The sequence below is a fragment of the Equus asinus genome, chromosome 28 (assembly GCF_041296235.1).
Source record: "Equus asinus isolate D_3611 breed Donkey chromosome 28, EquAss-T2T_v2, whole genome shotgun sequence".
NCBI lineage: Eukaryota > Metazoa > Chordata > Mammalia > Perissodactyla > Equidae > Equus > Equus asinus.
The window spans coordinates 46,077,288-46,105,267 of NC_091817.1; the positions used below are offsets into that span (position 1 = coordinate 46,077,288).

The window sequence follows — 27,980 nt, forward strand, 5'->3', positions numbered from 1 at the left end:
AATAGGACGGGCGCGCGCCGGAAGCCGGAAGCCGGAAGCGCGGCGTCGGCGTCCCCTAGGCAGCTGTCACCGGAGCCATGCGAGGCCTCGGGCCAGGGCTGAGGGCGCGGCGTCTCCTCCCGCTGCGGCTCCTGCCACGGCCGCCCGGACCCCGGCTGTGGAGCGGGCCGGCGGCGGTGGCGGGCGCCCTAGAGCGGGCCATGGACGAGCTGCTGCGCCGCGCCGTGCCGGCCACGCCCGTCTACGAGCTGCGCGAGAAGACGCCGGCGCCCGCCGAGGGCCAGTGCGCGGACTTCGTGAGCTTCTACGGCGGCCTGGCCGAGGCGGCGGAGCGCGCGGAGCTGCTGGGCCGCCTGGCGCGGGGCTTCGGCGTGGACCACGGCCAGGTGGCCGAGCAGAGCGCGGGCGTTCTGCAGCTGCGCCACCAGCCGCGGGAGGCGGCCGTGCTGCTGCAGGCCGAGGACCGGCTGCGCTACGCGCTCGTGCCGCGCTACCGCGGCCTCTTCCACCACATCAGCAAGCTGGACGGCGGCGTGCGCTTCCTGGTGCGGCTGCGCGCCGACCTGCTCGAGGCGCAGGCCCTCAAGCTGGTGGAGGGGCCGCACGTCCGGGTAAGGCCCCGCCCGGGCCGCCCCCGCCCCCCTGGCTGCACCCCCGCCTGGCGCCCCGGCCCGCGGGCTCTTGGAGGTCCTCCCCGTATTGTCCTCACCTGCCTGTCAAGCCCCAGACACTCTGCCTTCCCCCGCCTGAAGCCAGTCCCTTTCCTTCCCACGTTTTCTGAATCCTCGCCTCCCTCCAGTTGCCTTGTTCCAGTCCTTACTGCGTAGTGCCGACCTCCCAGGGGACTGTCATGCGTCGTACTGATGAGTGTGCTCCATAAGGTCTCTTCCTTGTTATTTTAGCTGAGAGGTTTCATCTCTGGTATCCTTGAACGAGTGCCGAACTGAGCATCAGCCAGCCTTCTGAAAACCTGGACGGGGTCAGCAAAAGTTAATGGCGCACCCACGATGTGTAAGCCATCGTCCAAAGAAGTCCTGTCTGGTCTTCTCTCTGCAGCGTTCACTTGGGGCAGGGCGTCTTACTTTCCTGACTTCAGCCCTAAAATATGATGAATTTAAGGTGACTTCTTGAGGTAACCAGGTGCTTAGCACGCTGAGCTCTTGTTAGATGCAAATAAGTACTTTAAAATTTAAGTAATGATGACTTGAAAGACTGCTGATAGTTGAATATAGTCCTTTTATTCTGTTGGTATTAAATATGAAGGCACCAATAGCTTTACCCTTTTAGTGAGCACAAAATAATGTAAATGCTCTAGGAAGTTTCTTACATTCAGAACTTTTTTAGGTGCTATTGACTTTAAAAAATTGAGCAGTTGAACGATTGTGTCCTACTTCATTTAAGAACTCTTCTGACACTGGCGTAATGGTTTCATGTTCATTGCCTCATTCTTAGGTGAGTGATATGCGTGTTCCCTTTTACAGTAAAGGAAACAGATACTGAGGTTGTGTAACTTGACTGAGAACTCAGAGCAAATAGGTATGTCTCTGATCACCCGCCCAAATCCAGATCTGGGGTTCTTTGCACCCCACTTTATAACCCCATCTTGCTATGTGAGTTATGGTGTTTATCAGAGACTTTCTTATCTTTCCTGACGGCTTAGCCTTAGATGCATAAACAATGGGTATAGTTAAGGATGGGATTAATCTCAGTGATGATAGTGCTATGATTTGATTGCTCGTGATAGCTGGTTAATTTACAGTGCTAAGGGTTACCTAGGGCCGCAGTCTGAACTGACCCCGTTTTTGGCTCAAGCCCAGCCTGAATGGCTGAGACTGTCTTCCACACACTGCATGCTTCCCCTCATCTGATTCCTCTCGAGGGAGGCGTGGGTTCAGTCTGCAATCCAAGCTGGCTTTTATTTCTTGATGCAAGGACTAGTGCTCCGTGGCGGTCCTTCTGAAACTTGACTCTTACTGCACAGGAGGCTGCAGAACTAGGTAGAATGTCACCTGTCCCAGAATGAGATCATCCATCCATCCAGCAGGTGGCCAGTGGGTGTTTATCTTGTACCAGACATGCTCTTGGCCCCAGCGTCGCTCGGTCCAGGAGCCCAAGTCTAGGGTGGGACGAGTTAGTAGCTGGCGTGGTGGGCAGTCAGTGCTTTACATGCACTTGCTGGTTTCATCTGCAGCAAGCCACGGGGAACTGTTCACAGATAGGGTGATCAGAGCTTGTGAAGGTCAAGTACCTTGCCCAGAGTCCAGGGCTGGTGAGAGCCGCAACTCAGGGCCAGTCTCACTGACCCCATAGTTGTGTATGTCTTCACCACACACGGACTCTCAGAGTCGACGATTTAACTACGTCCAAAATGGGTTTGTTCTCTTAAAATTTGCCTTTTTCTGTAAAATCAAGAGCAGGATAAAACAACCCAGTTAATCAAGGGCCTTGTTTTATTTAGTGTCACCAAATCAGGCATTTAATATTCTCTGGTTGTGACTGTATGTCCTCTTTCTAAGATTTTACCAGCTTCTGTTGTATCAGTAATCTCAGTGCCCAGCTCTCTCTGAAACCACAGGTCAGTCATTACCCTCTTGATAAAGATCATCAAGCCTCACGTGGCCAGAAGGATCGCATTTAGTGTCTTTCCTTCAGCATTTTTGGCGCACACCAAACCATCCTGGGTGACATTTCCTGCTTCACCGTTTGTTACTCGCTCTCCTCCATAGGCCCACCTCTCCAGCCAGGCTGGCTCTGGATGGAAAGTTCCCAAACCCGTGTCACTCGTGTCACTCTGATTCCTGCTGGGGAGGCTTGTTAGAATAAGAGCTGCTCCATCCCCAGCTCAGTCACGCAGCTTTTCCAACCGCTCCAGCTCAGGGCGTCTCACCAAGTTTTGAGCTTCATAGCATTTTATTATCTGTACCCCTCATTTGGAATTTATACACTAACCACAGAATTTAGTGTTTGAAATGTACTATCCCCCACCCCCACTACGTGATCAGCTCCTTGTCGTCAGTTTCTTGTGTAGCAGAATGATGGATGAGGCGTGGGATAGACTCCTGGGTGCCCCACCGTGAGACCGAGTCAGCACACTGGTCGTTCCGGTTTGTCTTGACATCAGACTGTTCCACTCCCTCGGAGTTCTGAGCCTGGAAGGAAGCCCAGAAAGGCTTAGCAGGTTTCTGCACAGCCGAGAGAGACATCATAGCAGACATCCTGACTGCCCTGGGCAGATTTCAGCAGGCATTGGTCCTGGTGATTTCTAATGTCCCGTTCAGTCCTAAATCCTCCAACTCTGTGACAACTTACTGAATGTGTCCCCTTGCTCTTCCCCACACGAGGAAACTCTTGGTTGCCGTGTAGTTGAGAAGGAACATTGTGGCACCTGAAAGCTGTGACATTGAGACTTGACTTGTCGGGAGAGAGGAGCTTGCCCAGGGAAATTTTGAGCTGCCAGCAGTGCCACGTGCTCAAATATCCAGGGTTCGCTTGTTTTTTAGCCAAGGCTGTCCACACGCGTAAGGGAAAAAACATTGTGTACCGACAGGCCAAAAGTCACACATATAGAGATATTTCTAGAGCAGAGGATGAATGACGAGAGCCTGACCTGTGCCTCTGCGCATGGTCTGGACACGTTGGGTGCAGAAGCCTTTTCTTGCTGCTCAATCCTGCCTCCCCCATTTCTCTGCCGGAAGTCTTGTCACATCTTATATCTAGTGCATCTAAACATTAGTGGCTAAATCTGCTGGTTCCCTTCTCCTTTGCTCTACAGAGTTACATAAATTTTTTTAAATCCCTGTCACTGAAATCATTCAAAGAATAGCTTTTTTATGTCACTGGGACCTATCACCTATTGTAACCTGTCTCCAGAATCACTTAATGTTTGCAGTTCATTTTGATTCCATTTCTTCTGCCTCATTCTGGATTTTGCATCCGGGTTAAAGGGGTGGTCCAGCTAGGACTTTGTGCCTTTAGGAATTCAGTCTTAGAAACCACCGGAAGTTTGGCACACGAAGCTTTAGAGCAGGTGTCCCAGACGGCCAGGGGCCTATGATGCCCTGTGCCGCTGGAGGAGCGAGGCTTACCATCCCTACTGTGTGCACATGGCCCCCCATCACAGAGGTACGCTGCTCCCCAGCCCCTGCTGACCATGGCCTTGCTGGATAAAGTCAAGTGGGCATGCGCTGGTTTCTGGGAGAGCTGCTATGCGCTTGGCCTGAGCATTTAGCCCGGAGTGGATTCAGTCCCCTGCGTGGCCATCACAGGTTCCTGTTTGCTGAATCCTATAGGGTGCCAAGGCACTTTTAGAATAACTGGCAAGTGAGAGGCTGCGACACAATGCTGACTTGGTGTCTTTTACAGGACGGTGGCCATAGTGGAAGAAGCATGAGTGAGGAAGGAAGGGCCTGCTTCCCGCTCCTCCTTTGCCATGCTCTGGTTGGAGGCATGATTTTAGGTGACTGTAGCCCGGGCGCTTAACTTGCCTGGACCGGGTGGCTCTGCGCTGAGGTGAGAGGCTTGGCTGGTGGTCGGTTCGCTCAACTCAAGGTCAGCCCGCTTCTCTTCTGAGAAACGTGCCGAGGGATATTGTGGAGCTCGGCTAAAAATACGGCTTACAAACGAGGGCGCTGTTTGTCAAGACCTTTGTCTCTGACCAGGGGTGGTGATTATTGAAGATGGGGGAGAATCGTGAAGACAGATGTTTCCATTTCGAGCATAGCCGGCATGAAGACCAAAGACATGAGACAGGGCGCCTCTCTGTGCCCTGGGATATTTTAGATCAGGTTTCTTTTCTCGCCCATGGAGATTCTTAATCTTTGATATGAAGTTCAGACTCAGTTTCAAGTGCCTTTGCTGGGAAGATACAAGTGCTACGTTGAAGAAAGTTTTTAAGACCTGGCAAAGGTCGAATGTCTGTGTTGTGTTTTTTGAGAGAGCAGATCTGATAGGCAGATGCCACGTGCCGATGCCTCCCGAAGAAAACCCGCTGTGAGTTGGCAGGGGTGTGCGCGTAGGTGTGCTCCGCTTAGGGGGTGTCGGGGGGGTAGGGATGTGGGGATGTGCTCTGTTTATGGGGGTGTGGGTATGTGTGTCAGTGTGGCTTATCAGAGACATTTCCAAAGGCCCATTTGGGTTGAAGAGTTCAGTTTGGAGCGGAATCCCCATCATAGCAGAAGGCCTGAGTGCTGTTCAGTGATTTGTGGGCTCTAGAGGGAAGTTGGCATTTACAAATTGGAAGAGTTTCTTGATGGGTAATTCAAATGTAGAAATTCCGGTGACATGGGTGGTGCGCAAGCCTTAACAGAAGCCTGGCTGGAACGTAAGGGACGAAACTCGTCTCAGACACGGGCAACATCCCCACTGTGGCAGTGCCCAGCGTGCTAGACACTTGCACAAGCTCTGCGGGTGGCTTGTCCTGCTTTTGGTTAGTATAGTGTCCTTATTGGTTCTATAACTTCTGTGCGTCGCCGGCTAACAGGGAACTTCTTTGTGGATAGGAAAGTGCGCCCCCTCACCTGGGGGTAGCGGCTTACACGGATCGGAATTGCACCTAAAGCGCTTAGCTCCGGCTCTCTGACCGTCTCCAATCGCTCTCCACTCCCTTCCCCAGCTCTGGGCTCCTGAGCAATGAAAACTATCTTTTCTTCACCTACCAAAAGTGGGGAGGTCTTAAGAGCCAAAAACTTCAGAAGAGAGCGTGGGAGACAGCTGTTTCTCTGCTGAAAGGGACCGTTGGCCGGCCTTCTGAACAGTGTCATTCAGGAGAACTGGAGTTAGCAATACAGGAAAAGCGGGGCGCTCCCACCGCCTTGGGCCTCAGCACAGCATTCCCAGCAGCTGTGTGTCTGAGGCCTGGATACTGATCGGTGGTGGCCAGGTTAAGGAGCATAAAGCGTAAGTGATTCCTTGCCCTCCTGTTCTTTGTGATCCGGTAACCTTGCTGCGTTCGGTGGTTGGTTCCAGCTCGAAGCGGACATCATCAGAACCGAGCACTGGAGACTGGTAACCTTTCCCCTAGATTCCCCGTGCTCATGTACCAGTGTCACATTTTATAGCTGTCAAAGCCCAAAATAGAATGAAGACACTTAGAGGAGGACCTGTCATCAGCCAAACCATTTCTTTCATAATTAACCCTGAACTAATACTGAAACTAGATGTTTCCGGCTTTTTCCGATCATGAGAGCATTAGAGGTGCCAGTACGTCTTCCAGGGAGCTTGGCTAATCCAGTCCAAACCATCAGTGCGTGACCCCCCAGCCCGGGGGCCGCGAACCCCTGCGGGCGATCCGTAGATGAGTTTCAAAGGGGTCCATGAACCCTAGGAAATTGTGTGCAAAATTTTATGAATGTGCCTACGGTTTTCTGGGGAGAAGGTCCCTGGCTTTTAGCACAGACTCAGGACCCACGAGGGCCCCAGAAAGATCCGGAGCCCTGGTGGTCAGTGCAGTGAATGCAGTATCATAAAGAGCAAATGCCGTGTCATCCTCCCTTCCTGCCGCTTCCTGACCCCCGTCCTCCTCGTTTTCCTCTTTTTCATTCGATATCAGTCTGTTAACCATTTTCCACGTGGATGGCCCCACTGAATGCTTTGAGAGCTAGAGGAATGAATCAGCAATGACCTCTGCCCTTACCCAGCTTAGAGCCAAGTAAAGCAAACGAGATCGTGGGCTCAGGAGTTAAAAGGAATTGCCAAGGTCGTCTGGTCCAGCCGCCTAGCCGATGCTTCAATCCTTTGTAAAACAGCTCCACCAAGTGTCTGGTGTCCCTGAGCTCGTCCCTGCCAGGGCGACGTCTGTGGGCAGCCCGAGCTGTGCCAGAGCTCTTGCTCATGTTAGTTCAGTTCGAGTCCCACAGTCTGTACTTCCTCCGGTTGGTCCTGGATTTACCGCCCTCTCCTCGCCCTCATGGGGTCACAACGGACAAATTTGTGGCCTCTTCTCTGCCCCAGGCCTTAAATATTTAAAGATGGGTCTCACTTCATTATGAAACCTTCTCTGAGCCACCAACCCTACACCTGCAACTTATCCTCAGGTGACAAGTTCTGAGTCCTCTCACCTTTTATGAGGGATGAAAATGTGAAATGGCCCCATAACATTTTTACAGCTTTTGGAATACTGCTCTTTGCAGGTGTTATTCGTCACAGTCTTTGGGATTCTTATACAAAGATTCATAAGGTCAATCCTGTACCAGATGTACTGAGATGTTAACTGTTATTCAATAATAATATTCAGTGTATCTGTTAGTATGTCATTCATCTATAAGTAACGGAGACCCAAAATAATAATGGTTTGAATATAGAGAAGATTGTCTTTCACATAAAAGTCTGGAGGTAGGCAGCCCAGGGCTGATTCTCCTCTGTGGTACCCTTAGTTGACCCAGACTTCTGTCTTGTTGCTTACCCCTGAAAAACCTTCATCCCCAAAGTTACCTCATGGCCCCTTGTGGCTGCTCCAGCTCTGGCCATCACATCACCTTCCAGCCTGCAGTGGGAAGGAAAAAGAAAAAGATGGGTAAAGGGCATGTTCCTGCCCTCTTTTAAGGTTCCCAAAAACTGCTGCAGGATGTCTCTGCTTACATCTGATTGGCCAGAATTCAGTCACATGACGGTCCCTAGCTGCAACTCGATCTTTATTCTGGACAACCATGTGCCTTGCTAAAAAAATGAGGCTTTTATTCATTTGGGAGAATGGGAAGACAGCTATTGAGGGACAACATGCCACGTCCACTGCCCTTGGTGTCCTCTCCACTCTGGCTGTCAGAAAGCTTACTGCCCTTACCTGTTCAGTGACAGTCGTGGTCGTCTAAACCCAGATGGTTCCGCATCTGCGTCCCCCCCTTTCCCTATGTACCTCCTGTTCAGTTCTTGCTTGAAAGGTTTCAGTACAAATGTGCTTTTGATGGTAAAGGCACTCAGATCATTTTTGGAAATAAATTAGATACAGATAAGTGGCATAAAATTAGAATAATTCCGTTAAATCGAAGTGCATTGATTGCCAGATACACTATTACTTTATGTCCCACTGAAGTGGGAAAAAATACTGCCAATTAAACAGTACCCACCATCATTTGAAAGATGCGGCCTGTCTCCAGAGACATTAAAATATGAAAATGTGCCTCTCAGAGTTGAGGAAATACGGTACCCAGCCCGAGCACTTGTTTCTCACAGGAAACAAGGAATCCTGTTTTGAGATGTCAAAGACCTTTCCTGAGAGGGTGAGGATGTGAGCTCTGTGCTGTCTATCTGGCCTTTCCCTTACAAGGCACCATTCCCCGTTACAGTGACCTTATCTCTTGAATGTGTCACGCTGTGGGCAGATGGGGGCGTATTTGACTTGGGGAACTCAGTTCAAATGCTCGCACTCGGCAGGAATGGAGTCTAAAAGGGGAGCTGAGTTCAGCCCACCTTGGTTTTCGAGAAGAGCTCTTGAGCGCCCTCTCAGGAGAGCCTTGTGGAGGCTGGTCCCACAGCATCGTCCTTTGTCACACGTTTCGGTGTTTGAACCCCAGGTGCTGCCGATGACGCGGGATGGGCTCTCCTCCTCGAATGCCTCACTGTCCCTCTCGTCCGCAGGAGATGAACGGCGTGCTGAAAGGCATGCTCTCAGAATGGTTCTCCTCCGGCTTCCTCAACCTGGAGCGGGTCACCTGGCACTCGCCCTGCGAGGTGCTGCAGAAGATCAGCGAGTGAGTACTGAGGTTGGCACTTGCCTTACGCTTTGCCCGAAAGCCAGCCTCCATTCCCACGTATGTTTGTTGTAAGCCTAATAAAACCTAAACGCAGTGTTCACAGACGTGGCCGTCCTGGCACGTGATGGCTCGATCACGGAGGAGGAAAGGGAAAGGAGGGAAACTGGTCACTTGCTGGTGGCCTCCCTGTGGGGTCTCATTTATGTCCTTGTATTTCAAGCACATGGGCCCACGTTTTCCCAAGACCCCATTATCAGAGCTATACGAATTCCCTGGGCCGCGGGTTTGCTCGAGCAATCCAGGCAGCATCTGTCTCCGTAGTGGTTAGGATTTCTGCTTTGGAGACAATCGGTAAATTTACGGTATTGTGCGAAGCTGCAGTGGGGCCCAGGCCGAGGTAGGATCCAGGCGGCACGGCGTGGCTATCCTCAGAGGACGGGGGCAGCTCTTTCCACCTCAGGGCCTTCACCTTCCGTGTCCTTTGATGGAATCTAAGGTTTCAAAACTGTTGTATTATTTGAAGTGTGACAGATTCAAGGCCTTGCTGCCGTGTCACAGGCTGACAACAAAATCATGGTTTTCAGCATGAGCTTGCTGGACAAATGGAACGAAAGATGCTTTTTTGCAGCACTGACTTCAAAACTGCAGGGATCCAAAGGGAATAAAAGTCCGAATGTTGGACGACGAAGCGTCTGATGCGGTTTCTGAGTTAAACAGTGGCTGCATCACTGCCTCCCGAGGCCTCGCCGACCGGCTCCGGACCAGGATTGAGAAGGAGCACAGTTCTGTGTGTAAAATGTCAACTGCACTTCCTCTCAGTGAGGGCTGTTTCACATTAAAATGATTTTCTTTGAATTTTTCTGAAGAGTCAGTTAAAGCTGTATTTAAAGGATTTGTTTGACTTTAGTGAGTAATATGAATAGGAACCAGCAAGAGTTAGTTAACTTGTAAGTTGTACGTTTGTCTTATTTTTTCATATTTTCTCATCAGGTCTGAAGCTGTGCATCCTGTGAAAAGTTGGATGGATATGAAACAGCGCGTGGGACCTTACAGAAGATGTTACTTCTTCTCTCACTGTTCCACCCCTGGGGAGCCCCTGGTCGTTTTGCACCTGGCCCTGACCAGCGAGATCTCCAGCAACATCCAGGTACCTGCGCACGGTCGCTTCAGGACAAGACAGGTGTCCCACAGAGTCCCTTAAGGTGGTTGTTTTTGGGTTTTTTTGAGGAAGATTAGCCCTGAGCTAACTGCTGCCAAACGTCCTCTTTTTGCTGAGGAAGACTGGCCCTGAGCTCACATCCATGCCCATCTTCCTCTACTTTATATGTGGGACGCCTACCACAGCATGGCTTGCCAAGCGGTGCCATGTCCACACCCGGGATCCAAACCGGCAAACCCTGGGCTGCCGAAGCAGAACGTGTGTACTTAACCACTGCGCCAGGGGACTGGCCCTTAAGTTTTTTTGTTAACTTAGTTTTATCCCCTTTTTAAATAAAGTACTTAGACTTTTGCGGATTTTTGAACTGGCTAGATAAAATCTCAATTTGCAATTATGGAGTATATCCATGCCATGTATAGACAGCATGCACCGAGGAGGGCACCCATCCGACTGTGCCGACTGGGAGCTGAGACACCGCAGAAGTTTCCTACAGAAGCTTTCTGTGAGGCAGAGGAGCTGTGAGGGACGAGAGGTGTCAGGCACATGGTTCAGCCTTTTGGCATGTGTTAACCGCATGTGGGGAGTTTTCAGAGACGTGTGATTGAGAAAGTGATGAAAAGACTCATGTGTGGGGGGCCTGCGGCCAGCATGGCTTCTCCTTAAGGAGTCACGTAAATGTCTGAGACCGTCCTGCTGGCGCCTGGGGCAGAAGGGCCAAGGCAGGGACTGGAAATGGGAGAGCAGATCAGGAGAGAGGTGAAGACGAGTGAGGGGCACGGACACTCCTGGGTCACGGTCATGCTGTTAGGGAGCTAGAGAGATGAGGACAGTCACAGGATGGGCACGCTTGGGCGTTTCCTCGTATCAGAAGGAGAAAAAGCGGGGAGGCCAAACAGGCGGCCTTGGCCGGCAGGGAGACATTCCTTTAGATTTCTGTGTTTGAAGGAGCCAGCCCTCTCACGCTCTAGAAATTATTACAGCCTCTCTGAGGGCAGTTCGGCAATATCTATGAAAATATAAATGTGCCTTCCTTTTGACCTAAAAATTCCACTCGGAGGATTTATCCTGGGGAGAAAAATACCCAGACCTAGAGTGCAGGCCTGTCATTGCTGCCCTGTCTACAGTTCGAAAGGCTGGAAACTACAGTGTCCCTGTCCCTCAGCCCAGGATGCTTTAGAGAAACGATGGCATGTACGCCTGGGACGTCCTCACGGGTGCTGGGTTTCCACGCCTGTATTTGAATGTTGATGTCGTTGTACATTTCTGACATGGGAAGCCAACCTTGACTTACTATTGAGTAAAAATTCAGGTTACAGAAGAGCACGTATAGCGTGATCCTGTTTATAATACTAATCATATCGCTCGAGCATTCGCCCTGTGCCCATCAGCCCGCGAAGCGCATTCCATGTCATGCTCCCAGCGCCCCGTGAGTTGGTCTTTTTAGTGGTACTGTCCTCTCGTTAGACAGGAGAAGACTGGGGCTCAGCGAAACCTGAGTGATTTGCCCACGGTGATGGAGCAAATAGGCTGGAACCAGGATTCAAGCCCAGCCCGCCTCCGGGCCTGAGGGCAGGCGCCTTCCCTGAGTACAGAGTCGGGCCTCTGGGCGTGTGTGCAGTTGTGTGCACACGGTTGTGTGCATGCACATTTAAGTGTACACACAAAGCCAAGGAAAGAAGGTGGAGAGCCTCTCGTCCAAAGGCCAACAGCAGGGCCCGGGGTCAGATTTTGGAGTGATTTGTGATTTCTTCTCTATGCGTTTATTTTTTGCCTCTTTGACATGCATATCTCATTTGTATAACCAAAGAAAGAGTCATTTTTACTTTGAAAACTTTAAAAAAAGATTTGCTGGGAGTGTTTAAATCAGGAACCACAAAATCACCTACAGGCTTCTGGAAAAATAGAGGAGATAATTCAGCCAGATGAAGACCTGGGAGGATGGGAGGCGAGCAGTGCTCATGAACCACGGCCTTCTGCCTGCAGAGTCTCGGTGCAGCGTGGGCCTGGCATGGGCCCGGGGGCGTCACTGCCTCTATTTCACCATCTGCCCCACTTTCCTTACAGCCGCAGTTCTTAACTTTTCGGGGGTCACAGAAAAGACCTTTGAGCAACCGAAGGGGATGAAAGTGGAGGACATTTTCCCCAGGGGGATGCGCACAGCCCCGCACATTCCACACACAGTTCCAGAGAGTTTGTGGGCTCCCAGACCTCATCATGGGCTCCGGGCCAACACCTGACTCAGAGCATCACATAGCTGGAGGCGGTTAGAGAGGGTTAGATGTGTTCTTGGAAGCAGGCTGATGTACCTGCGTCCAGGCAGACTAACGGTACCCACTGCTCCTCCGCTCCGGCCAGGTGACCTGCAGGGTACCCAGGTCCAAAACCCCACAGGGAAAACTCGGAGCCAACAACATCAGCCATGGGTAAGGGACCTTCCACCGCATGTCCTTCTTAGACGGCTTCGCGGACGTGTCTGTGCGGATGTGTGTTGTCGGTGACAAAAACCAAGGATGTGGCCCAAATCAGAAAGGTGCACAGAAAAGTCATAAAAAGGCAAATTGCCTGAAAGAAAAATGATATAGGACTGCACTGGCCTATTGAGAAATCTAAAAAGCCAGATGGAGAGGGAAGGAGGGAAATCACTAAAGGGTCGAGCGAGCAGCCTTCTCAGAAAAGCTGCAGAAACTGGAACCGTCTGGCCTGGACGAGGCTGGGGTGTCGTCTCTGGGTTGGGGGGGAGCAGACGAATCAAGTTTCAGTTTGCACAAAGGCCTGAAAAAGATGAAAGGGACATCAATGGCCCTTGAACAAAGTTTGCAGGAGAATTTCAAAGTGATGGAAACGATACAGCATGGGGCCCATGGCCTGGGAAGTCGCGCAGCCGTGGCTCCAGGGAGATCTCAGCCCAGAGCAGGCGCGTGCGGTCTTCAGAGCCCGGGCTTGAGCAGAGGGGCCGGGGTCCCTCTCAGCTCCCACCCGATGAGGATTTTCTCGGGGCCCGAAGCGAAAGGTGAGATGTGGGCTGTGGGAGTGCCCAAGCCCACCCGTCGCTGTCGTTAATGTTTTCCAGGCAATCGTGAAGGAGCATCCTCCGTCAGAGACAGAGGAGAAGAACAAGATTGCCGCTGCCATCTTCTATTCCATCAGCCTGACGCAGCAGGGCCTGCAGGGGGTGGAGCTGGGCACCTTCCTCATCAAGCGGGTGGTCAAGGAGCTGCAGGTGAGCGGGGTGCCGTGCAGCTGTTGGTGTCAGCCCACCATTCTCAGGTCGTCTGATGGGGTGGAGACGGGAGCTGGAGGGAGGAAGGAGGGTAGAAGAGGCCAGGGCCCCGTAGCGCTTCCTGATGGACTGGAGAGGTGGACCCCGTGCTGACAAACCGCATCCAGAGTCCAGCCTCCCAGTGGCCACAGACACGGCTGTGCTGGAGGGCCCCGGCGGCTGCTGGCCTCCCCTGGACTATGCCTGGGCCCCCTGCCGTGCACGTGTGGTCCTGGCACAGGCGTGAGTGGGCGCCTCCTGCCCCACGTGCCCTGGTCTAGAGGCGACATCTCAGGGTCCCCTGCCTGGACCCCACCCACCCTCGTCCACCCTCGGGGCTCCGGGCCCTGCCTCCTGCCGCTGGGCTTTCTCGGCACTGTGAGGGGCTCAGGTGGGACCAGCAGCCTGAGGGGGAACACCCTGGCTCCTTTTTATGACTTCCTTTTTTGCCGCCCTGCGGAAGCCCTTCGGCCCTCCTGCAGCAGACCTCTGCGGCTCCACTCGGGGCCTGGGCCTTTGGAAACGGTCCCTTAGGCACTTGGGTGAGCTGTGAGGAGCTTAATTGTTGGGTAAGACACTGAGTGTCAACAAGTGGCTGAGCGCAGCGCTCTGCTTCGGGGTCTCCGCGCCAAGAGCCACAGCAGAGCGCCTCGGAGCACGGCCGGCAGGGGGAGCTCAGACATGGATGAGCTGAGTCTTAAAAGCAGAGTCCGTTTTAAATCTGAGAACTCACATTCGGCCGGGTGTCAGCTTCATTAGAATCACTCTCTGCTGCTTGTCCCCAGATGGGGTGAGAAGCCACAGGTAATGACCGCGGTCTGTCTCATCCCGTCTTCCTGGCTGAAGGCGTTAAGGGGCGGGCTGGGGCGGGGACTGGGGGAGGGTAGAAGAGTCGGGGTTCTGGGTGACACACGCAGCCTCCATCCCAGAGTCAGTCGGAGCCGCCCTGTAGCCATGCTGAGGTCGGCCCCTCGCCCAGCGCATGGCCTGAGCCGGAGCATCGTCACAGAGGATCGAGCCCTGGTTTACATAGTGACACTGGGCTTCCTGAGAGCAGACGCCTGAGAGCCACCCAAATGCCCCACGAAAGGAGCACAGCTGGGAAAATCACAGCAGGGCCTTATCTTTCAGTGTTATTCTGTTGTTAAAATTATGCTGTTGAATTTTAACGGTAATGAGAAAATGCTAGTGATATACGTTCATAAAGCAGGATATGAAATAAATGTCTCACTCACCTAAAACTTGCCTAGAGAAAGACCAGATGGAATTATACTTCCTCAAACTATTGAGAGGGGTTAGAGCGGTGGGGTATCGTGGTTTTCTTTGCTTCTGTCAAACATTTTTAAACAATTTTCTGTAGTGAGCATATATTACATTTATAATCGGAAAATACTGGATTTTTTGAAATGATCATTGAGAGCTCTATGCAGTTTGAGCAATAGTGATTGAACCGTATCATCCAATGTGGGGAAATACCCATTGCTGCCTCTTTCATCCCATCCTCTGCACCCACTCTGGTATAGCTAGGCAATCAATTATTCATGCAACAAACAGTCATTGGATACTTGTGTGCCAAGCAATGAACCAGGTTCTGTGGCCACAGAGAAGTCCATGGGCAGGGTGTGGTGTGCTGGAAAGACAAGAGCCGCATACCAGGTCCCACTTGATAGCAGCCCAGCTCTGATGTCAGTCAGGTCCCCCAAACCAGCGCGAACGATGGTGCGGATGGAGACGCCATGGTAAAGGCTTGCCTTGGGGGCTCAGCATGCCCCCAGAGGCTGGCACACTTCCAATTCTTAGTAAATGTTCCTTTTGAAAGGAGAAAATTAATGCGGATCCAGGATCACTGTCAACTCTCCAGCAGCACACAGGTTAATGTCACATCAACGATAACTGGGGGGGGCCTCTGTGTCAGTGACGCACGTGCTGAATTGTGCGTATGTGTTTTCTCCCCCTGCCCCAACCCTGCCTTACAGAAAGAGTTTCCTCACCTTGGGACGTTTTCAAGCCTGTCTCCTATACCCGGATTCACCAAGTGGCTCCTGGGGGTCCTGAACGCGCAAGCCAAGGATCACGGGAGGAGTGAACTGTTTGCAGAGTCTGAAAGTAAAGAGATCTCCGAGATCCTAGGTGGTCCCGTTAATGAGACCCTTAAGGCCCTTCTCAGCAGCAACGAGTGGGTGCAGTCCGAGAGGCTGGTGAGGGCGCTGCAGGCCCCCTTGATGCGGCTCTGCGCATGGTACCTCTATGGGGAGAAGCACCGCGGCTATGCGCTGAACCCCGTGGCGAACTTCCACCTGCAGAACGGGGCGGTGATGTGGCGCCTCAACTGGATGGCCGACGCCAGCCTCAGGGGCATCTCCAGCTCCTGCGGCCTGATGGTCAACTACCGCTACTACCTGGAGGACACGGCCATCAACAGCACCGCCTACCTCGGCTCCAAGACCATCAAAGCTTCCGAGCAGGTCCTCAGCCTGGTGGCCCAGTTTCAGAAGAACAGCAAACTTTAAACCTTTCCCAAAGCAAGACGCCCCGACTCGGGGAAGGATCATTTTCTGGGTTGATCAGGGGGTGGTGGATCAGAAGGAGCTTTTTCAGTAAAGCAGGTTGAACTGTGTTCTCTTGCCCGCAGCCGGGTCACACCGGGGGGCTGTGCCCCAACTGTCATTGCACAAGGAAAGGTACAGTTCCTGGTGCAAGACGGCGGTGGGCACAGGTGCACACAGACTAGGTGGGGGTGCTGTGTTCTCTCCAGGAGACTCTGCCGCTGCCTTCGGCCTGGCTCCCTGCCCAGGATCGGTGCTATAGCACCTCCATCTGCAGAAAGCTCTGGAGCTTCTGCCGGCCATTGTCCCAGGGTGGATGGCTCAGCCTCGCAGGGACCCAGGCGGACGGCCCTGGTGAGAACAGATTTTCCTTCAAGCTTAGAACATAATACAGCCACGGTTGCTTTAGCCATTTCTCTCCACTCGTTGCAAAGGGAGAGAGGACTGTGCTCTGTATTACTAGTTAACTTTTAGAGATCCTGAATGTATGAAAAGTTTCATGACTTGTGACTCAAATTTTTCTAAGTTAAAGCACTGAGCACACGAGCTGTTGCTTGGGCCTTAAATGGGATTGTAGACTTTATAATTACAGTGATTCGAGTTCATAATGAACCTCACGGTGAAGAACAAGTTTGTTCTGTGCAGCATTAAACACATGGTTGTGTAAGACGGTGTGGCGGTCATCTCTGAGATCCGAGATCTCGTAAGCTGGAATCAGCTCTGAAATGTCACTTGCCCTCGCTCCCCAGCCAGCCCAGTGGCATGTTGGGTGCCCTAGAAAGAGGGCCTCGAGCATGTGGCGTGAGAACAAGGCTGAGGGGGGCGGCAGTCACCGTGGTGGTAGGAGGAGGGAGGGGTGGGTGCGAGGCTGTGTTCTCAGACAGGCCTTCCTTCCGTGTTCCTCAGGCCCCTGGTCTGTCGTCTTCTGCATGTGACTTGTTGCCTGATAACAAACGCAGGACAGTGGTCGCTGTTCCTGAATCTCAGCAGAAGCCATCTCTTGCTTCTCTGCATTGCTCTGAGCTGCTTCGGAAAGCCCTCAAGCTCTGGATTACTCGCAGGCCTGAGATCACTGCCCTCGGTGTTCAGACATCAACTTCTTCTCCATGGCAGGCGGGCCCTGAGACAGCAGCTCCTGATTCCCACGTTTCATACCTCATCTCTATTTAACCTCTTATTGTGGAAATTTTCAAACAAAATACACAGAAGTGAAGATAATAGTGTGATGATCCTGTGTACTTATCACCCAGCTTCCACAATGATCAGTAATTTTCCATTTTTGTCGAATTTTATTTCCTACAGTGCCTTCCATTTGGCAGGTGCTCCCTGAAGACTGAATGGAGGATAGATGGATGGTTGGATGGTTGGATGAATGAGTGGATGGATGGGGCGGTGGGTGGATGGGGCGGTGGGTGGATGGGGCGGTGGATGGATGGGGCGGTGGATGGATGGGGCGATGGGTGGTGCTATAGTCTGAATGTTTATGTACCCCCAAAATTCATATTTTGAAATCCTCACCCCCAAAGGCGATGGTATTAGGAGGTGCAGCCTCTGAAGGGTGATCAGGTCATGAGGGTAGAGACTTCCAGAATGGCAGTAATGCCCGTACAAAAAAGACCCCACAGAGCTCCCTAGCCCCTTCCACCAGGTGAGAATATAAGAAATCTGTGACCAGGAGAGGGCCCTCACTCAACCATGCTGGCACCCTGATCTCGGATTTCCAGCCTCCAGAACTGTGAGCAATGAATGTCTGCTGTTTCTAAGCCGCCCGCTCTGTGGTGTTTTGTCACGGCAGGCGGAACAGACTGAGAGGGCGGATGTGGGGGGATGGATAAGGTCGGACGGGTCTCCCTCTGCACGCCTCAGACCAGGTCCCTGAAGCGGAGAGCTTGTGACACCTTGACGACACTGCATTGGGCCGCACTCCCCTCACTCCACGTGTGTTAGAGCAAACCCCTCACTGTCTGCTTCTCCCACTTCCTCCAGCACCTAGAAGGGCAGAAGGTGCTATAACGGCCTGGCTCCGCACTTCCTCTGAGGAAGGCAAGGGGGCGCAGGAGCTCCCGTCATAGGCACTGTTTCCCCTACCTGGTTTCCATCTCACTTGCTCTTGGGATCCTGGCAACCACTCTGACCACGGCATCTTTGTAAAGTGCCCCACAGCGTGGCAGGCTCACAGCAGATGCTGGATTAATTGTTACCAGTAGTCAGTTTCCAGAGTGCCCCGCGTTCAAGGCTGAAGCGTGCCTCTGCCCTCCCCCGACAGAGCCCGCTCCACCGCCCCCTACAGACCCCACCTCGCCAGCAGCTCTGCTCCCCTGCTCCGCCAGGGCTCTCCTCTCACGGCTGTGGGCCTGTGGTTCAGACAGACCCCAGGTCTCTCCATCTTCTAGAAGGGTCTCACCAGAGGCTCCGGCCTGGGCTCTGCTGGAATCCGATTAATTCCGAGGTGACGGGGGCTGATGGACTTGGGCCCACCTGCTCTGGCTTGTGCGAGGGCCCCTTTGTGTTCGGAAAGGCAGTGCCTGGCAAAATGGTTGAGGCCACCAGCTTTGGCTGTGGCCAGTGCCCGGTTCAAATCCCACCCTGCCACTTGCCAGCTGGGTGGCCTAGAGCAAGACCCCTGCCCTCCCTCAGTCTTCCCATCCTTCAACAGGGACGCCGGCCGCATCCGCCTCAGGGCTGCTGAGAAGCTCACGGGACACAGTGCACCAAAGTACTTAAGGCGCACCAGTTACTTTCTGTAACACAAGTGTTCCTACATCGGGACTTTGATTGGGTACCATGGTCATCCTCACCTGAATGTAGGTTCTGGAATCTATCATCCCCTTAGCTGCAAATTAGAGTTTTGATGGTTTTCTGGCTTCTGTTCAGTTTCTACAAGGTGACTGAGTGGAGGAATTCATTCCCTCAGGAAAAGGGGCAGGAGCTTCTGCTCTGTGCCCTGCACACAGGGGGCTTGCGACATCTTCATCACCTCCTGATAACTAAGCGGTACCCGCCCTCAGAGGGGGAGCCCCAGCAGCTGGGCCCAGGCTCTCCTAGCTGGTTCCTTGTCCAGCAAGCCCCCAACCGGCTTTGCCTCGCTGGCTGGAGTCACTTGGGGGCCCCCGTCTCTCTCTCTCAGCCTTTCTCTCAGCAGCCCCCCCACCCCTGTGTCTTTCTCCCCTCCTCTCCCTCCCTCTCCCCTTCTCCCTCCCTCGCCTCCCTCCCTCTCTCCAGAGCTGGACCTTCATTGCCCTCCAGATCAAGAGCAACTAAGGCTTGCATAGCTGTGCCCTCTCTCGGTCATCTGGGGACATAACACTCCTGCAACAGGGGGCTGCTTCCTCCTTGTTCTGTATGTGGCAACAAAGCCAGGGAAATCTCAACATTTCTGCAAGCATCAGCTTATTCTGGACTTTGTTTGGCGTATTTAAGATTTAAATGGAGCGAATGTCTCTCTCTGATTTTTAATTGGATTCTCAGGCATTCATTGGCATATGAAGTCCATTCTGATCTATTCTTAGATAGAAACAAAGGCCTCCCTGTGGTTTCTATTCACCACGGAAAGTTTCTGCATTATTTGCAATTTAGCAAAATCGATAGAGGTGACCCCAGGTCTCTTTCTGGCCTTTGTTTTCTGTGTTTTCCAAGTTGCATCTGCATTTCTCGACTAGCTGATTGGTACCATGAAGGAGAGGAAAAAGAAAGAGCATTCTCTTTGCTCTGGGCCCGTTGTTCTTCCCACCTCTCAACCCTGAGGGCCGAAGGAGGGTTTCTTATTTACAGAGGAGGAAACTGAGGCTCAGAGAGGGCTGAGCAGCTAAGGAGAGTGGAGCCCAGGCCTGACCAGCACCGAAGTCTGTGCCTTTCACCCACACTGACCTGCCTCCCGACCAGACAGCCCCGAGCAAAGTCACAGGTAGGAGGCGCCCAGCGACCTGGCAGGAGTCGTGGGGGACAGACTCGGAAAGGCAGCCGCACAGGGCCAGTGACCAGGGACAGGGAGTGTCATGACACTAATATTCTGGCAGGGGAGGGGTCGTGGGAAGGACAGTCCCAACGTTTAGATCAAGTGTCTGCTCTCAGATCCGAGCAGTCAGGGTTTGCCTGTGGATCAACTGGACGCCCGGCTCCAGCTGGTTCAGGGCAGACAGGGAAGTGGGCTCAGAAAGTCCACACAGAGGTAGGTGAGCGGAGCACACAGTCCAAGCCAGGCCTGCTGCCACCCGGGGCTGCACCCCCTCACCAGACTCCCTGGCCGTCCTCCACAGCCTCCGCCTCTTTCTGGAGACTCACTTCTGCCCTGGGGCACAAAGCAGGTCTGCCCACCGTTCCGCCACCACAGAGACCACCTCTCTGGATCCCCCCAACTAGTTATTCCAGACTCACCCCTGGCCCGAGCAAAGCAGTGATGGGCCCAGTTTGGAGATGGGAAAACGGGCCCTATGACTGGCCCAGCTGGCAGCCCCCTTTATGTCTGGACCAGTCGAGTGGAGTGGTTTTCATGGCAATGAGGGAGATGAACGGCCAGAGGCAGATTCCAGGAGAAGGGAGAGAGGGGAGCCACCATAGCCCACCTACCTCGAAGCCTCATGGGCATCTGTGACAACGGCTGGAACCCAGGCTTGTCCGTTTCAAATACATTGCAGTAAATCTGCAACGCCTAGCACATAGACGAGCTCAGTACATATTTTTGATTCATTGCAGAAACACGGTCCTTACTCCCGTTCATTAGCTCATTAGACAGCACATCCTGTGCGTGATTTGGTCCCTTCTTGATAACTTCCGCAGGGAAGGAGGGAGACCACAGAGCGGCCTCAAATATTCCAGACGCTGTGGTTATGGATGAGGGATCTGACTTCCGTGCCACTCCAGAGAGAAGGGGCCATTCGCACTCGCTCTGTTTCCTCCCCTCCACTGCAGTCGCCCCCAGCGGGCTCACGCAGCCACCACTCCTTGACAGCTTTGCCGCGGCCCCTGCACCCTCCAAGGGGCTCACTCCAACAGGTCCCCTCTGGGCAGTGGTCAGGACTTTGGATGGCTCTGTCCCCCAGATGCTCTTGGTGCCCTGATAGATACATGCTGTCCGGGCCATCATGCTGTCTCGGCGCCATCCCCCCACAACTCGACAGACCATCCTCCAAGGCCTGGTCCCAGGAGCCCCCCCTCCTCTTTCCCTGGAGGATCTCACCTCCAGCCACCACCTGCACACTAATGACAAGAGTGACCATTGTCCCTGCCTCCCTGGGGCAGTCCCTGTCTGAGGTGCTGTTGTCCTGGCATAATTGCTAAGAGAGTGTCCCTTTACTCTCAGAAGTGTCCCAGTTAGGACAGTCAATTCTCTGTTCTCTCCACCGATGACGCACATGTGCGTGGACGACACAACTCTCCAACCTGGAGTGTGCACCTTGGCGCCTCCCGGCTGGCTCAGCAGTAGCTCAGGTTCGACATAGCCGAAGCTGCGGGCTGACACTTTCCCTCCAAAACCAGCTCTTCCAGCCATCCCTTCCCAGTGTGGCCGCCCCCACCGTCCGGCTGTGTAACCCCGAGACCCAGGGGTCCTGCTGGCTGCCTGGTTCCCCTGCTCCCCACATCCCACCCGCCCCCAGGCCCCTGGACAAGCCACTTCCCATCTCACCACCATCTCCCTAGCTCAGGCGGCCTTCTCTCTGTGCTGATCTCACGCAAGAAATAGCCTCCCAACGGGTCTGCCCATGTGTCTACACTGAGCCTTTCCAGATGCTTCTCCACCCGAGCAGGCAGAGTTATCATTCTGAAATTCAGTCAGACCCTCTCTCCCCTCAGCTCTCCCTACACCCCCAGCCTCCTGGGGACCTCCAGAGCCCCCCTCCTCTCTGGCTTTCCAGGACCATCCTGGGCCCTCTCTTCTCTGTCCAGCTGCTGTTCCCTCTACCTGAGATACTCTTCCCCACCCTTCCTAGGGAAGGCTACTCATCCTCCACATTCCACCCACCGCCCCTTCCTCGGAAAGCTTCCCTGGCTCCCTGACTGTCAGGCTCCCTGTTACTTGCCCTTCTAGCATTTCGGGCCTGTCCTTCCCAGAGCATTCACAGTGAGGCAATTTCACCTGTGTGTGAGTGCGTGCATACATGTGTGTGTGTGTGTCCCTAGATCAAGGCTCCTCGGGGCAAGGACCACACTTGGCTTTTTCACCCATGTGGCACAGCTGGCATGAGTCCTGGGGCCTCCTCCTGTGCAGACACCTGCTTTGACTGGGGAGACCCCTGGCTTTGACCTTGCTCATCACCCTGGTATGTTCCACACCCGAAGCCTCGCAGCCCCTTACATGCAGCGTCTTTGTGGCCAGGCTTGGCGCTTGGCCCTGGGTCTCCCCACAGAGTCCTGCCACCCTGGGGGTGCTGCATGAGAACAGGGCACAGGCCCCCCAGCACCCACAAGATCCCACTTCCTCCAAATCCAGTCCCAGCCCAGGAGCCATCACCCCTGCTGCCCTTGACTGAGCACCGCTCCCTGGAGGCGGGATCTGAGTCGCTTTAGCTCAGGAAGACCCCACAGCAGCCTGTGAAAGAGCGTCATTGTCCCCATTTGACATCTGTCCCCCCAGAGGGGCTGGCTCAGGAGCTCCTGCTCTCACAGCGCTGCTGTGTGACCCAGACCTATCAGGGGAAGTTCCCTTTAGACACGAAAAGGGAAATAGAAAAGATACACTTCCCTTCTCCCGAGTCTCACTTCCACCTCCCCCAAGCTGTCCCCGAATCCCCCCGGACGTGATGTGGGGCTGTGGGACACACGCCTGGCTGTGAACCCGGATGCTGACCCTTCAAGGCAGGTCTGGAGTCCCACCCGCAGCTCGTAGATGTGTGGCCCCTTGGGGGGTGTCAGTGCCATGGCTGGCAGGCGAGGAGCCGTGCATCCTGTTCTGCCTCGGGCCACTGTCACTCGGGGTCAGAGACGCGTTCCGATGCCAACAGTGGTTTTGAGCCGGGAACAACTGGGTGGGAATCAGCCGTCATCATGGGCGCTGCCCAGCCCATCAGCCACCAGATGGCGCAGCTGCCTCTTCCTTTCCCAAACTGGGAGTTTAACTTGCATTCTTCACAGGTGACCCACCAGGGCTTTACCCCTGGACCCAGACCCCGCCCAACAGGCTCCCATTCTCTCTCAGGGCCTAAGTGACAACACTCAGAGCCCTGCAGTGGCCTGAGGTGGCTTTCGTGAAGCTTCCCCCACAGGCAGTCACTGACTGAATTGGGTAGGGTCACTTATAAATGTCCCAGAGGACCCCCTCTCCAGTCCCTTTGGGGGTCTCCACTCAGGCTGACGGAAGACTTTCTGTTCAGGCCTGGAGCCCAGACCACAAACCCAGCGAAACTGGGGGGTCATGGCCTCAAACCTCTGTCATTCGGTGACCACCATCGCCATTTTTTATATCATTGCCGTAAATAAAAACTCAGTATTTCTTGATATACTGATGGCCAATAGGCACATGCAAAGATGCTCATCATCGCTGATCATCAGGGAAATGCAAATCAAAACTACACTAAGATATCACCTTACACCCGTTAGAATGACAAAAATATCTAAAACTAATAGCAACAAATGTTGGAGAGGTTGCGGAGAAAAAGGAACCCTCATACACTGCTGGTGGGAATGCAAACTGGTGCAGCCACTATGGAAAACAGTATGGAGATTCCTCAAAAAACTAAAAATAGAACTACCATACGATCCAGCCATCCCACTACTGGGTATCTATCCAAAGAGCCTGAAGTCAGCAATCCCAAAAGTCCTGTGCACCCCAATGTTTATTGCAGCGCTGTTTACAATAGCCAAGACGTGGAAGCAACCTAAGTGCCCATCAACAGACGGATGGATAAAGAAGATGTGGTACATATATACAATGGAATACTACTCGGCTGCAAAACAGAACAAAATCATTCCATTTGCAATAACATGGATGGACCTTGAGAGAATTATGTTAAGTGAAATAAGCCAGCGAGAGAAAGATAATCTGTGTATGACTCCACTCATATGAGGAATTTAAAACTATGGACCAAGAACAGTTTAGCGGATACCAGGGGAAAGGCGGGGTGGGGGGTGGGCACAAAGGGTGAAGTGGTGCACCTACAACATGACTGACAAACATTAATGTACAATTGAAATTTCACAAGATTGTAACCTATCAATAACTCAATAAAAAAAAAACTCAGTATTTCTTGCCCACAGATAGAAGTTAAGAGTAAAAAACTAATATGATAAAAACAAAACAGTATTATTAAATTCTAGTTAGATATGGTTGCCTTCTCTCTCTCTCTCTCTCTGTCTCTCAAAGAAGAGAGAAGAATAAATGAGGCAGTGTTAAGATGCACTAAGTAAGCAGATTCACAGTCCTCTACAGACTTTGGAAAGAACGAGAATTGGAAAAGGATCCAGTGAGATGATAGCTTTGTCCAGGAGCCGCCAAGTTGGCACCCATCCCACACTTCGGGGAACACTCTGAAGGACCCCAGCTCTGGACACACAAAGTCGCCTTTCCCCGGGGCGTATTGAAGGCAGGGTCTTCAGAGGCGTGCTGGAGAGCCCAGCGGTCAGGACTCGGACCCCAGCGTCCTGGCCAGAGGAGCTGCCCTCCGTGGTCAAGAGGTGGGCGGCTCCCCAGAGCGACCTGGCAACCACTTGTGCTGTGATGTGGGGGACTGGCCAGCTCTGTGGGCCTTGGGAATTCCAGGAATGCTTTATGAAGCTTTCACTTAAAAATCGTATTTCTAACTATCTGTAACTGCAGTGAAAACAGCCTATTCATAAATGTGATATATCAACACTAGCTCACTGGAGCCACCAACTGTCAGCTGTGACCCGGGGGACCTCAACCTTGTGAAGCTCAGGCTTCTCCCCAAATCTGCTGAGCTGAAGCACACACTGAGAACTGTCTCTAACTAGGATGATTTGCAGCTTTTTGTCTGAGCTCTCTCAGTACCGTGCAACCACAGGCACAGGCCAGCTCATTGAAGAGCACTGGACGTCCCAAACTGCTGGCTTCCAACGGCCTTGGTGCTGAAAGTTAAGATTTTTATCCGAGACCTCAGAATCCTGCAGCCGCCACCTCCAATGAAGCAGCTGACAGCTAAAGTTCTTCCGAAGACAAATGTGATGTATTAAAAACAACTTCAAGAGTCAGTACCAGCCTTAGACCCAGGCAAGAGGGGCCGGCCATGGGCCGCACCACGGGGGCCCCTGCACATCGCAAACACTCACGAGAGAAACACATTAACAAACACATGGCCCCTCGTCCCTCCAGACTCAACCTCCACTCGCGCCCTGACAGCAATCGAGCCCCAGAGCAACACTCCCCACACCTCTTGCTTTACGTCCTGGAATCAAAAGACCAGAGCGCCCCAGTGCCGGGCAGGTTGGCGGGTCGTGCTGACGCCGCCAGACATGGACATGGCTTCAGAGCACGGGGTGGACTTGAGCAGAAGGTAGACGAGATTAGGTGAGAGGGAAGGACATCCATCCAATTGTCAGGTCCCTCCTTCCCGCCAGCAGAAATCCAGGATGATTGCAGGACACCACGTAGCTCCCGCGGCGTGGGTGCAGCTTCTGAATTATATACGCCTGACTTCATTTCTCATGCTAACTCGCCGGCCGGCCACAGGATCCCGGCCGTGACTCTGTTCAGTCCTCTGTGTTGCATTGATGACCTTCGGGCATATATAGTGGCTCTTTACCGTTGTTGCTTTCCATTTCATCATTGCAAAGGACTATTGATGAGGATCAAGGCCAGGACATATTTTATTTGAACCCAGATACAGGTCCTAGTCCTGGCCCCATCACTTATGAGCTGTGTGGCCATTCCTGAATTTACAAGTAAATGTGTCCTTCTTAAGTTATAAAACAGATGTAAACCACTAAAATAATTTTTTCAACGTAGAATTTTTCACACTGGTATTCCAGGTGAGATTTTTTTTTTAATCAAAAGCCTCTGGCTGCTGGCAAGTTTGGAAAGGTTGGATGAGATGATTGGCAGGCCCTTCCGAGGGGCCGCGGTGATCCTGGAGTCTGGGTGGCCTCCCCCTCCGCCCGGCCATTCTCACTTCCGCCTTTGGGCCAGCTGCTTGGGTGGTGGCCGTGCTTCTGGGCCCTGCTGGCTCCAGCGGCCTCCTTTCTGAATGAGGTGTGACCTTGGTTCTCCTTTTGCAGTTCTGTCTAGAAAGGCCAAGTAAAGAGAGGACACCTGGCCTGTCCCCAGGGTGGAGAGCCGCCTGTCTGAGACGCCCAGGATGCCCACAGGCCTGGTACCCTGGTCCGCTCCCACACCACAGACGAGGAGACCGAGTCCCACAGAGCTTCGGCCCTGGGCCCCGGGCCACGCCTGGAGCAGGGGGTGCCTGCCTGTTTGCAAGGTGCAGCCACTGAGGCTGCCGATACTCTGGTGGAGCCTCTGCAGCGAGAGGGAGCTGGGCCCGGCCAGGACCCAGGGACAGAGCCTCTCTAAGACGTCCCACTGCTGACAGGAGCCCCCAGCCAGCCCAGAGCAGGACTTTGTGATGCGACAAACAGGCCGGCCTGGCCTCTGGTCCCCCACCTCTCCAGCTGCCACATCTAAGTTGGAGGGGGGCTAGTCCCCCCGGGGAGGGCCAACTCCACTGTGCCTGCTCCTCCTGGCCAGTGCTGGTCCCCTGTCAGCCCCACAGCACCCAGTCTGTTCATCATCAGGTAAGGAGAGGCCCGCGGTGGGCAGCAACAGGGTCTGGTGTGGGGCCTGGTGTGGCCAGAGAGGAGGAGGGGGCTCCAGAGGGGCAGTGGCCAGGCCCTCTGGCCTTCTGGCCCTGGAGTGAGGACGGTTAAGCATGTGGGCTGTGGAGTCGGGCGGCCTGGATGGGAGCCCCCGCCCCACACTTGCCATCGTGGGATCCCAGGAAAGTGCTGGAACCCCTGAGCCTCTGTCTCCCCAGCAGTAAAATGGGCTAACACGGGTCCCTCCCACGCAGAGCTGCTGGCAGGCTGAAGGGAGCTCCTTTTCTGTGGGAGGCCCTAGCACACGCCTCCAATGTGGAAGGTGCTCAAAACACGTCGTGGGCCATCGTCACCAGGCCCGGGTGCGGGGCTCTCCTCAGGGCGCCAGCCCCTCGCTGACTCCCAACACCACCTCCTCAGGGAGCAGCCCTTTGCTGCTCCCCACCTGCCTGCCACTTGCGGGGGCGGGGGACAGGACAGCCAGGGGCAGCTGTCCCCTCCTGCCTCTGTCCTTCTGGACCTGTGGCTCTCCCCTGGGCTCAGTGGCAGGCCGACCTGGGCACCTCGGGCCACAGATAGTCTTAGGTTTGTGACTCGGAGTCTCCGGGGTCGGGCCAGAGCCTGACACACGGTGGGCGAGCCCCCAGGAGACGGTGCGCTCCATGCTGTGGGCCTCCCGCCAGTTCTGCAGAGGAACTCCAGACCCCGCACGGAGGCCCAAGGGGCCATCCACCTGCCACGACGGGGGACACTGAGGCCTCACCAAGCTCCTTCTGTTTCTCAGATGTTCGTGCCTGTTCCCCCAGCCCCCACCCCAGCCCTGAATCAGATCCCTGGCAGCGGTCCAGTCCCGCCAGTCCTGGTCATCCCAGTTTCACCACAAGAGCGCACCGCTGGGCCAGGCAGTGTCCAGGCTCCACTGGCCCTTGTCCTTGACTGCTTGTCCAGCCCTGCTCTCCTCTCTCTCTCTGCTCCCCTGAGCCCCTGGCCTCTGCTCCCCTGAGCCCTTGGCCCTGCTCCCCTGAGCCCCTGGCCTCTGCTCCCCTGAGCCGTTGGCCCTGCTCCCCTGAGCCCTTGGCCTCTGCTCCCCCAGGGCCCTTGGCCTCTGCTCCCCTGGGCCCTCGGCCTCTGCCCCCCCAGGGCCCTTGGCCTCTGCTCCCAGCCCCTAGCCCTTGGCCTCTGCTCCCCCAAGACCTTGGCCTCTGCTCCCCCAGGGCCCTTGGCCTCTGCTCCCCTGAGCCCTTGGCCCTGCTCCCCTGAGCCCTTGGCCTCTGCTCCCCAGGGCCCTCGGCCTCTGCTCCCCCACACTCCTATGCCCTTGGCTGGTCAGGAGCCCCTTTTAAGCCTTCTCAGCTGCTCGGCCAAGACTGGGGTCCTGTGGGCTCTGACCCCAGGCCTGCCGCTTACTGTGGGGCTCACCTTGGGAAGGTCACGTTGCCTCAGTTTCTCGTCTGTAAAATGCCTCCAAGTGCAGCTCCCTCATGGGCATGCTGAGAGGCTCCGTAACGTAATGCAGGTGACATGCTGACCTCCGTGGGGTGGGGAGCGGTCTGCAAATGTGCCCCCCTTCCCATCCCTGGCCTCGTGGCGTCCTCCCACCGCCTTCCTGAGGAGCCGCACGCGTCTGT

At 54.1% G+C, this 27,980-nt stretch overlaps 1 protein-coding gene and 1 long non-coding RNA gene across 2 annotated transcripts; one reads left to right on the forward strand and one right to left on the reverse strand.

Annotated features, from left to right (window-relative positions):
* Nucleotide 1: 1 nt before the first annotated feature.
* Nucleotides 2–16,318, forward strand: MLYCD (malonyl-CoA decarboxylase). The gene is made up of 5 exons (XM_014842727.3): nt 2–611; nt 8,572–8,684; nt 9,678–9,834; nt 12,917–13,066; nt 15,082–16,318. Exons 1-5 carry the CDS (start codon nt 78–80, stop codon nt 15,613–15,615), a joined length of 1,488 nt encoding a protein of 495 aa, XP_014698213.1. The 5' UTR covers nt 2–77; the 3' UTR covers nt 15,616–16,318.
* On the reverse strand, nt 7,429–27,978 carry LOC139042327 (uncharacterized). Its single transcript, XR_011498937.1, has 2 exons — nt 27,772–27,978; nt 7,429–7,480 (listed from the first exon to the last, which is right to left on the reverse strand). It is a non-coding gene; the product is annotated as an uncharacterized lncRNA (long non-coding RNA).
* Between the last annotated feature and the right edge of the window lie 2 nt (nt 27,979–27,980).